A 15,284-nucleotide genomic window follows, 5' to 3' on the forward strand; every position below is an offset into this window, starting at 1 on the left:
ATACTAGGAAGACTTCTCAGCTGCTTGTCAGGCACAACAAGTCTGCAAGGTCAAGTGAAAATAAGTGGACATCTACAACTGGCAACTCCTATTGCTTCCATTCTTAAATTCATTGGTCTTTGAACCGATCGACTAGCGATATAGACACGGACACCTCGCTCAGCCAACTCGACGCTTGTACCACACTCCCTGTCAAATGATTAGCTTCTAGCCTCAAGCTTCCAGAAAAGCCCGAGCAAGGTACACGTAATGTTAGTGAATATATCACTTAAGGCCCCGTGTGTCCACCAGCTACTATAGCGACCTTACCGGAAAGGTCGGAGGTCGATGGCTCCAAATTGAATCTCATGGTTGATCCTCGGTGATGGCCATGAGGAAAAGATTGGTTTTCGAGTGAGAGTCAAATGGCGAACCACCCATTAAACTATGCAGCTGCTTTTCGAGCAGTGGTAAATTCGTCCTATCTCCTCTGACCTGCATCGCGAGGCTTTTTTTTCCGGCCGCAGATGCGGCGTGGGGCTACCTACGTTCCACAAAAACGAAAATAGAATGGTAGCCTACTGGAAGATAAAAAGAAAGAATAAGTCAAACATATCTAGGAATCATTACCTAAACGAAGGACGAACCCACTACGTAGTTGAGTTCTGGAAATACAAGAAACCAATGTAGAAGAGCACCTTTACCTGAATGCTGACCATGCTACTTTTGCTTGATAAATTTTCAAAAATAGCTTCAAACAACATGGTTTTGTCTTGGACTCGATCAAAGCCGAGCTGATGTGGTGAAGCAATCTACTCAGGACTATGACACGCTCAGGCCTACTCAAAAGACCTTTCGCTTTCGTCTCACTTAGAACTTGAGTTCACGACAATTTGGTACAGTATTATTCCAGGTCTTCCAATTGTATTCTCCCTCGTCCTTATCTCTGTACCTCTTCGTGGGTGAGAGTGATCAAATTGGTTTCAATGCGATCACGTGTTCTCGCGATCTACTGACGCGGTTCCGCGCGACTCCAAAAAAGTTCGGCTTAAAGCTGAAGTTGTTCATTCCTTCGAGATCTTGTTTACTCTGGACCTGAGACTTTCTCATGACGGCCAATAATTTCGGTCTTTCTCCCTGATCTGTCCTCACCTCATTCGCGATGCCCCGCAAAGAAGCAAAGAAGCAAACGCGACTTGCATTTGCCCCAACGGTTGCATCTCCGTCTCGCGATGGAGGCGACGACAGTAGCGATCGCTTCGCAAGGCTGTCGTACGGGCACCCGAGTGTGGCCTCAGTACGAACGGATGTTTCTCAGAAAAGCAAGGCTTCGGGGTCCAAGAAGAAGAGCTCGTCCAGATCCAAGAAGGAAACTCCCGATCTAGGCCGAGAATCACCAGTCAAACAGGCTAGCAAAGGTGGGGCAAGAGTTATGTATCCTTACTTGACATTCAGGTCGCTAAGACGTATTCTTTGTTCAAAGTCCAAGCTGCAACACAAAATGAAGAGGAATCATCAGATGACGACATCATCATTCCCAGCTCCCAGAGAAAACGACGAGCAGTTCCCGATCTTAGCAAGATGCCCATGAGTCCTTCGGCGTCCAACTCAAAGAAGAAAACTCGACATATCTCACGGCCTGCGAACGAAGAGGCCATGGAGGAAACTTCTCAGCCGCGCCGGAGACTTAAGCGCAAAGCAGAGAGCTCGCCTGTGGTTGTGCTGAGCGACAGTGATGATTCGGAAGACCCTGTGGTATCCTCACCTGTCAAGAGGAGACGCCTTCCAGACCCAGACACACCTCAGACACCCCGGTCAAGTGAGGACCAAGACGATTTGGACATTCAAGAAGATCTAAGAGATCTACAGGACTCAGGTATGTCCAAATACGCTTGTTGTACGACATGGCCACAGAGCTTACAACATTCTAGTTGTCAAGAAAACCCGCACACGCGGCCGCGTTGCTGAATCTGCGAGAGACAAGCGGTTCAGACATCTAGAAGCTCTCCGTCGTCGGCGTCTTGGACTTCCAGAGGAAAGTGAACACGAGACAGCATCAGGAAACGATGACGATGAAAGTGAACATGACAATGAAAACGGCCATGAAGACGAAGCCGATGCGAGCCCAACACATCGAATTGAATATCGAAACCAGCTTGATAGTGACGTGGAGTCCGCCATCGACCCTAACGAGGACCTGGACAAGTACGAGGACGACTTCGTGCTAGAGGATGACACCACAGAGCTGGGTGTTCCGACCGAAGAAATGCCCTTCGAATTCACTCGCCACGCCTACAAACAGCCAAAAGAATACTTCCGTGATGTGGTTGGGTGGATGGTGCACAACCGACTCGACCCAGCATTTCCACGCGACGACGACATGTACAAAGTGGCCTTTATGAAACTAGAGGACGAAGTCAAGGCACGCGCTGGATCGCAACTGATCTCTTCAGTATGGAATTCTGAATTCGTCCGGGCACTTCGGGCCAGACCACACATGGAGCTGTCTGCATTTCCCACTGATCTCGGTCACTCCTGTGATGCATGCAAGCGATCGGGCCACCCCGCATCTTCTGATATCAGATTATACGGCAAAGCATATTCTCTCTCCACGCTTGAGCCTCTTAACGATGAAAGCTCTGAGGACTCGGACAATTCTGACTCTAGTGAAGCATCTGGCGTTGAGCGAGACCGGGATGGTCATGAGCTGCCGGGTGAAGAGAAACGATTCTATCTAGGAAGGTCAGTCTCAGTTACTTTCACTAGTCCTCCTATGCCCATCAGCCTAACCTATCAATAGACACTGTAAGGACAAGGCCCAGTTAGCTCATACTCTGATGCACTGGCGGTATCAACTCAACGAGTGGGTTGTTGATTATCTCGATCGCATGGGTCAAATGGAGGACTCTGAGATCCTTCGACGAAGTACCTTGAGCCAGAAGCGCAAGACGCGAAACGCTATCGATATCATCAAGCAAATGGTTGAGGCCGGGGAGATTGAGAAGCTTTGGCGGGATTTCCATATCGCTCTGAAAGCTGCTCGAGAGAAAACGGTATGTCATGCAACGAAAATGAAATTATGGTATGTGACTAATCTTATTGTTTTCATTTTAGTCTATCTTGGGATGAGCGCGAGCATCTGCATCTCCATCCACTTGCATCATTTACCATTCTTGCTGTTTTTACTATAATACCCCCATTTCATGATCTCAACGCAACTTTGTAATTATGGACCCCTTCCGTCATTAGGCAATGGAATCCGAACTAAATGTGTCTTGAAAGCACATGGCATGAAATAGGCCGAAAACTCAAGTTCCATCATGTAAGACATACAGATCACGAAGAGAAGAGAACAGAGTGAACATGGAAGGCATATGTAGAGGACATGGAGAGAAAAAAGGGTGGTTGTGGTTGTACAAATACATGCATGCACGAGCTGCCGGAGCCAATATTTCTGGAAAAACACATGAAGGAAGCAAGAAAAGTGAGGACAAGGACGTTGACAAAGATATGGGCTAGTGACTCAGGTGACCGTGGCGCAGAGCTGATTCTCGAATCATGGTGTTCGAAGTTCGTCGTGCTGGGCAGGACTGGTCTCGGATCAAGGCCGAGTATGATCCACCCACTCGCGGTCGCTCGGAGATTCCTTCCGTCGATTTCGATCCCCCTAAAAACTGGTATCGATCGGCTTCCAGGACACTTGGTTTTTTGTCGCATCCTTGCGTGCTGGGGTCGTATTAATTTACAGGATGGCCTGGGCCTCCTGCTTCTCGGGCTCAACGCCGGGAGTGAGCATCTATTGATAGAAGAGAAGGTTAGTCACTCATTCGACCAAAATATCGCGATCGAGTCGTGCTGGCTACGTTGCTATTGAGCCATGAGAGATTTTCAAGCCACCTCAGGTCGAGGACACCAGAGGCGACAAGTGAAGGCAATCAAAGCACGGTGCCAATACTGATACAACCTATCCGATATTCTGAAGTGGAGAGTGAAGGATCGAAACGTACCTCGTTGGCGCCCTTGATCATGCCCTGCTCGCGCTCCATCTGGATGTACTGCTCCTCCTCAGCGTAGGCCAGAGCCCACGGGACGCCGATCAGGAAAGCGCTGGTGCTAATGATCCAAAGGGCACGGCCGCTGAAGGAAAGACCGGCCTTGGTGAAGGATGTGACGTTGGAGACAGTGCTGGTGATGGTGCGACGCGCGGGAGGGGGAGCATGTCTTTCAAGGCGGAGACACGCTCGTAAAGAGATTCCTCCTCGACAATTTCCTCATCTTCGTTGGAAATTTCGGACTCTGAATAAATCGCGAGATAACGTTAGTTGTTGTTTTGATGATTTTGACGACAAGTGGCTCTGGGGTCGCTGGTGCAGTGTCGGAAGTGTGTAATTCTGGCTCGGGTGCATTGGAATCATCCTTGGGAGGAACCGACATGCATTGATGGATGTATCGAAGTAGACGATGGGTTCGAAGCATGATGCGAATTTTGCCTCGGGCGCAAGAACAGGAGTTCACTTACCGGTGTCACTGTAGTCCTCGTCCTCATCGTCAGAGACCAAGAGGGCATCGTTCTTGGTGGCAGTGGGCTTCTCGGAGAAGTGCTCGTCCTCGACTTCGGTAAGCTTGACCATTTTCGCGGTGAAATATAGGGGGATTGAGATAGGGAAAGATGAGAGTTGGTGATGGTTGGAAGAACGGAGCGCGTGGTCCGGCTCCGACTTTTTTGCCGGGCAAAAGCGGCGAGGAGCTTGGACCCGTCGGGAACCACGACATCATCGTTTACTCTTTTCCATCGTTTATATAGTATGAAAGTATCTAGGCACTGCTATAGCTGTAGTTTAATTTCGCTGTGGGGCTGGCTACAGCGCTGGCGGCCGCAAGGGTAAGCAAGATCAGTTTGCGATCTACCTGCCTCAGGGAGAGCTCCAAGAAACCTTGTGAGAAGAGGACGCAAACGCGGGACAAGTTCAGCGACGGATTACTCGGACTGAAGGCCGCTGGACTTCTTTACCATCCGCCAAGCTACCTTATGGTTACCGCAGCGGAGGACTCTGCCGGGTATACAGACTTACATGGGATTCCATACTGGCTTTCAGGTACTTTACTGGAAGGGTGCCAATCCGCCAGCCACAATGGACTGGGCCGACCGACTGAGGTACCGCCCCATGAGGTCGCTTTTGCCGCATCGCCAGAAATCGATTAGCTGCCTGGCGGCCTCACGGGCGAAAGCGGAGTCGCTGCGTAACCAACGAGGCTGTGAAATGGAAACTGTGGGAGGCCGAGGTATCTGATAATCAGTCGGCGACAAGGCAATATGTATGACAGCTTCAGACGTGGGATGCAGATCCCCGGTGCACCTTTGACACACGAACGGATGGTCGACCTAGACCGGTAAAGGAGCCTGCAGGTAGGCGGCAGTAAGAACAGCTCGTTCCATGAGCGTCTGGACAAATCCACTTACCTCACAACTGTCGTCCTGTGGATGGCAGAGAAGAGACGGTTACCGTCATGCTTGGAACTCGGAGAAGGAATACTTGATAGTTAAATATGTCTGCTTTCCCATTAAGGCACACTGCCGCTGCTACTCATACAATGCGTACCGTAAGCCCAGCGCTGAATGATGCACCCACCCCACAAGGATGCCCACGATAGATAAAGGGGGATAATTTATATATCTACAAAAAGATGAAGGGACTGTCACCACCGCATCCAGTTCCCTCTTCTACACTACAGTGACCCCGTCGCATCCCTCAGTGCTGCCAACATGCTTGATTACTCCATGGTCGCCGTCGACTTCGCTAGTCGTCCTTGGCTAATGTTGTTGTAGGTTGTAGTTCAGAGGTATATAATTGTATATTATTCAGAGAGAAACATGAGGCTATATATATACGAGAAGAATAAGTTGATTTCCAATCAACTTGATTCTTCGTATAGGTACCTCGGAATTATTTCCGATGGTTCGGCTTGCTTCCTGATCTGCACCAGCCTCATATCACAACAAATGTTCCCCGTCGAACACTCGATCCAATGAAGCATTTACATGGCTGACTCAATCATTTTGAGCCTCCCAGCGATATAGTAGTTAGGGGTAGCATCCGGTATTCCAATCCCTGCGCCAATCCGACGCTAAGGTCCCTTTGACAAGACATTTATTAGCCCGCATCGAGACAAGTCCCAAAAATGGTCACGAATCTAGTCCCAGCTAGCGCGATGCCGACCCCGCATTGAACCCCGTGTTCTTCCCCGTGCTTTTCCGTCCGGGAGGTATCTCCAGATTCTCCGGATCGACACGCAAGCCTACCGAGGAAAGGCCTGCAACACGGCATCACGGTCACTTCCATCACCGCAGCTCACTACTCCGGACTACCATCCTCATCGCCACACGAAAATAGTATCACCTAAAGACACCAAACCAGACGACCCCTACCGTATAGTCTCGCCTTGGAGTCGATATGGCGCCCAGGTCTTGATGTGCTCCAATTCGACTTTGACTTCTCCAATTCGATAGAGACGACCATGGCCACAATAATTGCACAAACGCCAGCTGCGGCTAGCAATGAACGCATCCGCCGTCCACGACGACATTACAAATGCGCCTACTGCCAGAAGGTGTTCAAGCGCAGCGAGCACTGTATCCGCCACGAGCGCACCCACACAAACGAGAAGCCATTCTCCTGCCGATACTGCCGACGTTCATACTCGAGGAAGGATCTGGTCACCAGACATGAGCGTACCCTGCATGCGCAAGGCCAGGCCGAGCCTTCTGCTCTGCCCCTGCCGGTATCCCAGCCGTAGGTGACGAGCCTGATGGTTCACTAAGTGACGCCGGCAACGGCTCGGTCCCGGGTCGAAAGCGCCGCAGAATTGACGCAACCGTTCTGGGTGCCGCCGACGACGCGGATCTACCACCGTCAGAATCGGAGCCTAGCCCTGCCTCGAGCGCCATTCGGGGAGGCGTAGACTCACCCTCCAACCATACTTATACATTCCCTGGCGAAAATGGAACGACCGATTCAGTCACGGATGAACCACGGACCCAAAGTCCTGCGCCCCGTCGCAAAACACCCCTACGGCAGTCAATATCAAGTCTCGCCAACGTACTGGACGCGCCGGGACATGCGACCTCGGCATCACAGCAATCTGACGTCTATACAGGACTGCATTTCGACGTATACGATGCCACATCCCAGATGCCCATGGACGTCGACCTTGATCAGGGATCGAGACACCCTGACGAGTACAGTAATGCATCTGAGCAGAACCACACTCAGCTGCAGCAACAGCCTCAACCACTATACCCCTTCTCACAATATCATGATGCCGGGGCGCAAGCGAATGCCACCAATCAGAACTTGGATCCTGAGACTTTTTGCTGCCTTCGAACCGGCCGACATGTCGTCCTTCTTCACCTTCTCCCCGTTTCCCGCCGGCCTCTTCGACGTCGGCCAGAACATGCCGAACATGGCAATGCCCGGCATGGCAGGCTACCAACAACTCCAGACTAACGTATCACCTTCAGCTACACGCCTCGATGCGGCCACCTCTCCAGCGTCAGCACCGCCGGCGCACTCGCCGTCCCAGCTCCAGCAAGTGAAGGATCACGCAACATCAAGCGGGTCTGACAGTATGGCTGCTAGAGCAGCGCCGAGTAATTTGCCTTTTCTGGTCAAGGACGAGCCACCACAGATACCAAACCTTGCAGCCGATAATAACTGGCATGCTTCGCTCTGTAAGGATCTCGCTGAGCGGTTAGGGCGGCCCGATGTCATACAGGAGGTGCCGTCATCCAAACTTTTGCAAGGTTTCCTCACGAGCTTCCTGGACTGCTACTACAGACACCAGCCGTTTATCCACTTACCCACCCTGTCCGCCGCCAACACTCCCAGTCCGCTGATTCTGGGCATGTGTTGCATTGGTGCTCTTTACCGTCTCGACCGCCGTCGGGCAGAGAGGCTTTACACCCTTGGTACCGAGTCCATTGCAAGTGTACGTAACACGCACCCCTGCTGTACCATTGACAAGACAAGGCCTTTCACTGACTCTGTCGTTCCACCTCCTGCAGGATGTACGGGCATTCCTCAAATTCTCAGCGGAACTACCCCTGTGGGTAGGACAAACCAAGATGCTCCTGACTGCCTACGCCGCTCTGAGCGGCGACAAAGCCCTTGCGGGGTCCGTCATGGAAGACAACGGCTTCTTCACCTTGGTAAGCACCCTCTACCCCTTACCCTATCTACCACCACTAACACCTCTTCCCCAGCTCTACGGCAAAACCCGCGTCGCCCTCGCAGCCCAAGACCCGGACATCACCAAAATGACCTGGGACGTGTGGATCCGGCGGGAATCCTCGAAACGTCTCCTAGGCGGCATCTACGTCGCCAGCACGGTCCACCTGATAATCTGGGATATCAATCCCTATGTCAACACCTCCCACGATCTCGAAATCGAAGTCCTCCACGAAGAATCCCTCTGGAACGCAAAGACTGGCGCGGAATGGGCCGACCTGACGGCCAACCAGCCGCGACAGGACTACCGCACCCTCAAAGACGGCCTCGCCTCCATCATGTCCGACAGTAAACCCGACTCCCCTCGCATCACCGCCTGTCGCCTTTCCCCGTTTACGGCCCACCTCCTCATGCACGCCGTGGTAGTGCACGTCTGGCAGCTCGTGCAGGTGGCTCAAACACTCTCCCCTCCCCCTCGGGTGCCCTGGGCCGCGATCCGGTTTCTTCTCTGCTCATGAACTCGGCCTTCCGATCGCTAGCCCGGTCCCACGAGTTGTTGGTTAGCGCAGAAGATCCCACGAGCGCTAGTCACGAAGAGGGAACGAGCCACATCTTCAATTGTCACGCCACGCTCAGGATGGCGTATATCCGCCTCTTCAGCGTGGCGCGCGGGTTCGAGCGGCCGAGTCTCATGACGAGTTCTGATCCTGGAGCCGCAAAGGCGTTCGCGTCGCAGTTCGCGACGACGAAGTTAGAACGCAGTCCGCAGCTGTTTAATGCTGTTGTCAAGGCGTTTGAGGGGCTGAGTATACCGGTTTGGATGGGACATATGTTGGTGAGGAAGACGGCGGCGTTGAGGTGGAGTCCGGCGCATGCTATCAGTGGGTGGGATTGTGGTATGTCATCCTTCTGTGCTGTTGAATGATGAGAGAAGAGAATGCTAACGTATGGGGGCGATCAGCGCTGTTTGTTTGTAAATGGGTGCATTCGGTCGAGATGGATCGGTTGAACGATATCGAGCCGAGCCCGGCTGAGAACGAGCTGCTGGAGAATATCAAGGATGTGCTCGAGGAGGCGGAGTATGACCCGGGGAAGAGCCGATCGCTCGCTGCCGGTGTGGCGAGGACGTGGAGCTGGCTGCTTCAGGATGTGAGTACCAGTTGCCTTGCTACGGTTGTTGTTGGTTGCTGACATCTGTTGCAGGTTTGGGTGTGGAGCATCACCCCCCCTGATGGGAGCGGTCCTCGAGCAGATGGCAGCTGCTTTTGAGCGTGTCCATGATGCGAATCGACGACCGGGGGCGTAAGAGTCGAATGTCATGGAATTTGCGACCATCTGTCACAAGCCCACGACGGGGGAAGTACAGAGGCGGAGGCAATATATCCAAGCATCACCACATGCGAATTTACTAGACGGTCTGCAGCACCGGAGCGGGTAATTCAACGCATGACAAGATCAAACAAGAGCTACTCTACTCTACCTCCAACCCCTCCAAAAACTCCAACACAGCCCCCTGACACTCCTCCGCCGCCGTCGAGTAAATCTCATGCCCGCCCGACTCAATCAGCCTCAGTCTCGCCGACGGTATCTTCTCCGCCAGTTCCCTCATACTCTCAACAGTCATCATAGCACTATTCGTCGGCGCCAGTATTAACATCGGCGTCCTAATCTCCCCCCAGATACGGCCTCGAGTCGAGCCTACACAAAAACTCGGCATACCCGGCCAATCCGTCGCTCTCACTCTCGCTCACTCTATCAATCCACCACTGCTTGTACGCCGGGTCGTCGCTCGCCAGCGTGTTCTCACCGGCAGCCAGAGACTCTGCCCACCACCGCGTCCCTCTGGCTCTGATCCCCTCCGGCCAGGACCTCTCCCCAAAAGCGAGGAATCTCTGTCCCGCTTCGGGGAGGTGGGTGGGGGGAGGAGCAGATGATTATCGAGGAAACTCTGTCCGGGTGTTTGGCCGCCAGGATCTCGGCTAGCATGCCGCTCGTGGATTCGCCTAGGAAGTGGACTTTTGCCAGGCCGAGCTGGTCCAGGGTGTCGATGATCTCGGAGATGATGGTCTCGACGGAGTAGTCGTATTCGTCTTCTGGTTTGGGGTGGGAGGAGGCGCCGTGGCCCCGGAGCTCGCGGCGGATGACGTTGTATTTTTGTGACAAGGCGGGGACCCAGTGGTAGAAGTGCGCGGCTGTGCGGCCGAAGCCGTGCTGGATTAGGATTGTTTCGGGGGGGGGGACCGCCAGGGGTCGGCGAAGGTGTCGTGGATGTAGGCTGTTGACTGGCCGTTGGGATGGTGAATGAATTGTCGGCGGAGGGTGAGGGAGGGGAGGAGGGAGGGAGCGGTGGTGGGAGACATGGTGGGATAGGTGGTGTTGCTGTTATTGAGTTTAAGTCGATAAGTCAACCTTCGAATCCGGGCAGGTTAAGTGATAAGAGTTAGTTATCTGTTAGAGAAGCGTGAGAGAAAGAAATGCAAACAGTGGGCATGTCTTGGTCCCAGGACCTCACGAAGTCTTGTCTTTACCTGGGTTTTGTGTGTCTGTAGCATTACCCCTGCTCATGTGGTGCTCGTTTGGGGTCTTGGAGTGCGGGGACCCCGTGCCTCGACTCCAAATCGTTACCCCACACTCAGTTCTCATATACCTAGTCCATTCCAGAGGCAGACCATCTCTGAAGTCTATGTTGGAAGCACAGGTTCTCGGGTTCAAGATCCTTTGGTGTAACACTACGCAAACATGGACAAGCCACTCAATGTCGGCTTCATAGGCCTCGGCGCCATGGGCTATCCTATGGCAGCCAACCTAGCCACCAAGCTGCCAGAGGGCTCAAAAGTCTACGTCTTTGACATCTTCAAAGGTGCTCTGGAGTCCTTCACCAAGTCCCATCCCACATCGAGCGAGATCTGTGATTCTCCCAGAGCCGTCGCCGAGCATGCGGTAAGTCTAATCTCTCTTGCTACCCTCGAACCCGGACACTGATACGCGTGTGCCTTCCAGGAAATAATCCTCACCATGGTTCCCGAAGGCTCTCACGTCCGCTCCGTCTACCTTGACCCCAACACCGGCATCCTCACCCACCCCTCCCTCGCCTCCCACCTGCTCATCGACTGCTCCACAATCGACACCGAGACATCTTCCCTCGTTCACTCCCGCATAGCCTCGCGCAGTCCAACGGCAAGCTTCTTCGACGCCCCTGTCTCAGGCGGAACCCTCGGAGCCGAAAAAGCCACCCTAACCTTCATGCTCGGCAGCTCCGAGTCCTCTCCCCAGTTTCCTCTGCTCAACTCCCTGCTCAGTCTAATGGGCGCACCATCGTCCCCTGCGGCGGCCCCGGATTCGGACTCACGGCCAAGCTGTGCAATAACTACTGCTCCGGGTTGATAGCGCTCGCTACGGCCGAGGCGATGAATATCGGGATGCGGTCGGGGATGGATCCCAGGCTGCTTGCCAAAGTGTTCAGCAGTAGTACGGCACAGAGCACGATTTGTGACAAGTGGAACCCGGTGCCGGGCGTGGTGCCCGAGGCGCCGAGTAGTAATGGGTATAGGGGGGGGTTCAAGGTGCAGCTGATGAAGAAGGACTTTGGGCTCGCGGTCGAGGCGGGGAGGGGGAGTGGGAGCGAAGATGGTGCTGGGAGAGGTGGGGTTGAGGGGGTACGAGGAGGCTAGTCAGGATGAGAGGTGTAGGGACCTAGATTCGAGGGTAGTGTTCAGGTGGTTGGGGGGGTGATGAGGAGTGGGAGGAGAAGTTGGCGAAGAAGGGGTAGACAGATGTTGTGTGGTAGAATACCCCGCGAAAGTTAGATCTAGTGTCAGGTCTAGAATGGAGAAATATGCGCCCCACATGCGTTCGAGACGGAGAAGTTGTTCAGAGGGGAGTCCCTACATGTATGTCACCTCGACATTCCACAGTGGGTCGCGCAACATCGACTGACCGTATTAGGCAGTTCCGAAAGCGGTAATGTCGTCGATAATCACCTAGCTAGGTTTAGTGTATTACTAGCCGGTATAAATGTATTAGTATTATAGCTAAAGATTACCTATAATTGGATTCTGCTGGGTTTAAAACCCTTTCTCTCTATTTCCTTTATTCCCCTATCTTCTATATATAGTAAGTCTATATTAGAATAGAATATTTAGAGATATCTCTTATAGAGTAGGAAGATAAATCAATTTAAAGAGAATAGAAAGAAAGAGAAAATAGAGAGGTATCCCCTAGGTATCCCTTAGGTATCCTAGTAGATATCTAGTAGGTATCTTATAGATAGTAATATTATATAGGGAAGTTAAGATAAAAAGCGGTAGAAGATACAGACGGTAAGAGGACTGTATGCTAAGAGAAAGAAGTAGAGTCCTATACATTAAATTACTAGGCCTAGATAGGTAATTACTGACATAATGCACCGTGACCCACATGTGAATGTGCAGCTGAGCTAATTCCTGTTCCTGTTCCTGTTCCTGTTCAGGGGTATGCCCTGCCGAAATTACATCACGTCAAAAGCTTGGTGCCTGTAACGTATTGGACAACCGAGCGGGACGGATAACCGAGCGGGACAGCCCAGAATAATAGTAAATGCCATTTTATTCAACCTGTAGGCAGTTTGAAGCATCAGTTCTTCACTCAACCATAAAATACACTGTAATTTAGACTATCTAGCAATAAATATATATATCTCTATAAATACCTGTGGTATTGCTTCTAGGTTATACTAGTGGGCTAGTATTACTATTTTGACTATGTAACTCATATATCTCAATGTAAATACGTATGGTTGTTGAGATAGAGTTGTAACTTATGGCATTTAATATGGTGTTCTGGGGTGTCCCGCTCGGTTGTCCAATACGTTATAATTGTTGCCGACATGATTATGTCAGTCATTATGAGAAACACTCCCCTTCGACAAACCATACATATCACATATTGTGGCCTCTAGCAATTCAGCAAAACCGAATGACGAAAATGAATTGAGACTTCGATTGCATGGTCTAAAGCAGGTATCATGATATACTAAAGACACTCTCAAGCAGACGGCTTCAACCCAACCAAAAACCTCGACAAAAACCCAAAAATATCATTCATCCCGTCCACAGTCGGCTCCGTCACCTTGGCCACATACCCATCCGGCCTCAACAGCACCGCCGCGCCCACATCCTTGCTTATCCCGTACGTCTCGTAACCATGGCCCGTCTCAGCATGCAGACTCGGCGTATCAGCCCAGATCAACCAGTAATTCATGATTCCCCTCTCGTCGCGCGGGCGGAACACGAGCGGGAAATCGTCCCACTCAACCTTGGCCTGGGGGCTGGCGTGGATGAGCAACTTCTGCAGCACTGACTCGGGCACCGTGTTCTCAGGCCTGGCCAGATACTGCCCGATACCGTTCAGCTGCTCCCTCAGCGCGGGCTTCTGCGCGTAGTCGCCGATGAAGACGAGGAGGCGGAACTGCCCCGTCGAGGGGAGCTGCTGGTTGATGAACCAGGGCCGAGCGTCGCACTGCATCACCAGTTTGGCGTCGGGGAAGCGCATGCCGATGTTGAGCTTGGGCGCTAGCGGGGAATGGTACTCCTCCTCCCGCGACTTGTCGGCCGGCTTGTCGATTAGGATGGAGGCGTCGTAGTTGACCGTGCAGCCAGTCGTGAAGGCGGACCCTTGCTCGACGACACTGCGGAATTCCTGCATCGAGATCTCCCCCGGCTTGGAGGAGTAAAGCCGCGAGAGGCGCTGGTCGAAGGCGATGAGGTCGTCGGCTACGGCTTTCCGCTCCGTCTCGTAGGTGTCAAGGATGGAGGGGGAGGCGAGGCCCTTGACTACGTACGCGATCTTCCAGGCGAGATTGAAGGTGTCCATCATGGAGACGTTCATGCCCTGTCCGGCCTTGGGGGAGTGCGTGTGGCAGGCGTCGCCGGCGATGAAGACGCGCTGGGACGGGTCCGAGAAGGACGTCGCCACGCGCTGGCCGATCTGGTAGGCCGTGAACCAGTGCGTCTCGGCCGCTTCGAGGGTGTAGGGCTTGAAGATCTTCTGGGCTGTCTGGAGGATGCGGTCCGCTGTGATTTTGCTGCGATCGACGCGCTTCTTGGCCCCATTAGGAAGGGCGTTGTCGCCTACTGCCTCCTCGTGGTCGACCTCGCGTAGCTGGATGTACAGTCGGACCAGGCCTTTCTCGCGGGGAATCACCATGATGGATCCGTCATTTACAGAGTGGATGGAGACCCGCTTCCGGATGTCCGGGAGGTCCGTTATGGGGAGGATGTCCAGCACTCCCCACACGAAGTCTGTGGTCTCGCCCTTGTGCTCGATGTCCAGCTGCTTGCGAACCCACGAGTGCGCTCCGTCGCAGCCGATGACATACTTGGCCCGCACGACCTCGAGGTCATCCACGTGCGCGCTATCGATGCCGTTCTGTTGGTTCTGGTCGCCGTCGAACTGCCGGTACAGTCCGTTCTCCACCTTGTGGCCGAACTGGTTGGGTTCGGCGTTGTCGTCTGGCAGTTTCCTTAGCACCACCCGCACGGGATACTCTGCGTCGACGCCGTCGTTGATGTCGAGGACCTCGGGAATGACCGGCCGATCGACCTTGATCTCGCCCTTGGAGAACTCGTCGATGGCGTCCGAGATCCACGCCTCGATGCGTCCCTGATGGACGACGGAGCCGTTGAACCGCGAGATTCCTGGTACGCCTTCGGGCTTCACGTCAACCCGTCGGATCCGGCCGTCCTCGCCGGGTTCGTAGTAGGTGGCCTCGAAGCCAGTGGCTACTTCTTTGGCTGCCCGGTCCGCGAAGCCGAATGTCTCAAAGACCTCTAGCACGCGTGGCTTTGTCTCTAGTTAGTCACGGACGTTGTCAAGGTGAGTTGAGTACGGAGGGCATCCTCACCTGCAGTCCGTCTGCTTGACCGGTGAATATCTTGGTTGACCGCTTATCGATGAACTTTGTCTTGATTCCCATGCGGGCGAACCATAACGTGGCCATGTACCCTGCCGGGCCGGCTCCGACGACCAAAACATCGACTTTGCTCTCGTTGATGGAGGGCAGATCTGGGGCGGTCATGATTGCGGAAGCACTCTGTTTATTTT

General features: G+C 53.2%; 6 protein-coding genes across 6 annotated transcripts; 3 read left to right on the forward strand and 3 right to left on the reverse strand.

Moving 5' to 3' along the window:
- Positions 1 to 1,141: 1,141 nt before the first annotated feature.
- On the forward strand, positions 1,142 to 3,247 carry N7477_002671 (uncharacterized protein; the record flags this gene model as incomplete). The annotated part of the gene is made up of 5 exons (XM_056964334.1): positions 1,142 to 1,378; positions 1,435 to 1,855; positions 1,911 to 2,721; positions 2,780 to 3,061; positions 3,229 to 3,247. 5 exons carry the CDS (start codon positions 1,142 to 1,144, stop codon positions 3,245 to 3,247), a joined length of 1,770 nt encoding a protein of 589 aa, XP_056824287.1.
- A 474-nt stretch (positions 3,248 to 3,721) lies between these two features.
- Positions 3,722 to 4,610, reverse strand: N7477_002672 (mitochondrial import receptor subunit TOM22; the record flags this gene model as incomplete). The annotated part of the gene is made up of 4 exons (XM_056964335.1): positions 3,722 to 3,775; positions 3,987 to 4,133; positions 4,181 to 4,275; positions 4,499 to 4,610. The coding sequence occupies 4 exons, from the start codon at positions 4,608 to 4,610 to the stop codon at positions 3,722 to 3,724; spliced, it is 408 nt and encodes a 135-aa protein (XP_056824288.1).
- A 1,885-nt stretch (positions 4,611 to 6,495) lies between these two features.
- N7477_002673 (uncharacterized protein) lies at positions 6,496 to 9,473 on the forward strand (the record flags this gene model as incomplete). The annotated part of the gene is made up of 8 exons (XM_056964336.1): positions 6,496 to 6,709; positions 6,769 to 7,216; positions 7,263 to 7,965; positions 8,042 to 8,185; positions 8,240 to 8,703; positions 8,769 to 9,100; positions 9,166 to 9,353; positions 9,408 to 9,473. The coding sequence occupies 8 exons, from the start codon at positions 6,496 to 6,498 to the stop codon at positions 9,471 to 9,473; spliced, it is 2,559 nt and encodes an 852-aa protein (XP_056824289.1).
- A 202-nt stretch (positions 9,474 to 9,675) lies between these two features.
- Positions 9,676 to 10,769, reverse strand: N7477_002674 (alpha/beta fold hydrolase; the record flags this gene model as incomplete). The annotated part of the gene is made up of 4 exons (XM_056964337.1): positions 9,676 to 9,835; positions 10,012 to 10,396; positions 10,446 to 10,583; positions 10,733 to 10,769. 4 exons carry the CDS (start codon positions 10,767 to 10,769, stop codon positions 9,676 to 9,678), a joined length of 720 nt encoding a protein of 239 aa, XP_056824290.1.
- A 174-nt stretch (positions 10,770 to 10,943) lies between these two features.
- Positions 10,944 to 11,973, forward strand: N7477_002675 (putative 3-hydroxyisobutyrate dehydrogenase; the record flags this gene model as incomplete). The annotated part of the gene is made up of 4 exons (XM_056964338.1): positions 10,944 to 11,144; positions 11,205 to 11,502; positions 11,592 to 11,860; positions 11,914 to 11,973. 4 exons carry the CDS (start codon positions 10,944 to 10,946, stop codon positions 11,971 to 11,973), a joined length of 828 nt encoding a protein of 275 aa, XP_056824291.1.
- A 1,253-nt stretch (positions 11,974 to 13,226) lies between these two features.
- N7477_002676 (uncharacterized protein) lies at positions 13,227 to 15,258 on the reverse strand (the record flags this gene model as incomplete). Its single annotated transcript, XM_056964339.1, has 2 exons — positions 13,227 to 15,023; positions 15,085 to 15,258. The coding sequence occupies 2 exons, from the start codon at positions 15,256 to 15,258 to the stop codon at positions 13,227 to 13,229; spliced, it is 1,971 nt and encodes a 656-aa protein (XP_056824292.1).
- Between the last annotated feature and the right edge of the window lie 26 nt (positions 15,259 to 15,284).

Source organism: Penicillium maclennaniae (genome assembly GCF_028827695.1).
Source record: "Penicillium maclennaniae strain IBT 15551 chromosome Unknown utg000003l:1.0-5670915.0:1.0-5674809.0, whole genome shotgun sequence".
NCBI classification, from domain to species: domain Eukaryota; kingdom Fungi; phylum Ascomycota; class Eurotiomycetes; order Eurotiales; family Aspergillaceae; genus Penicillium; species Penicillium maclennaniae.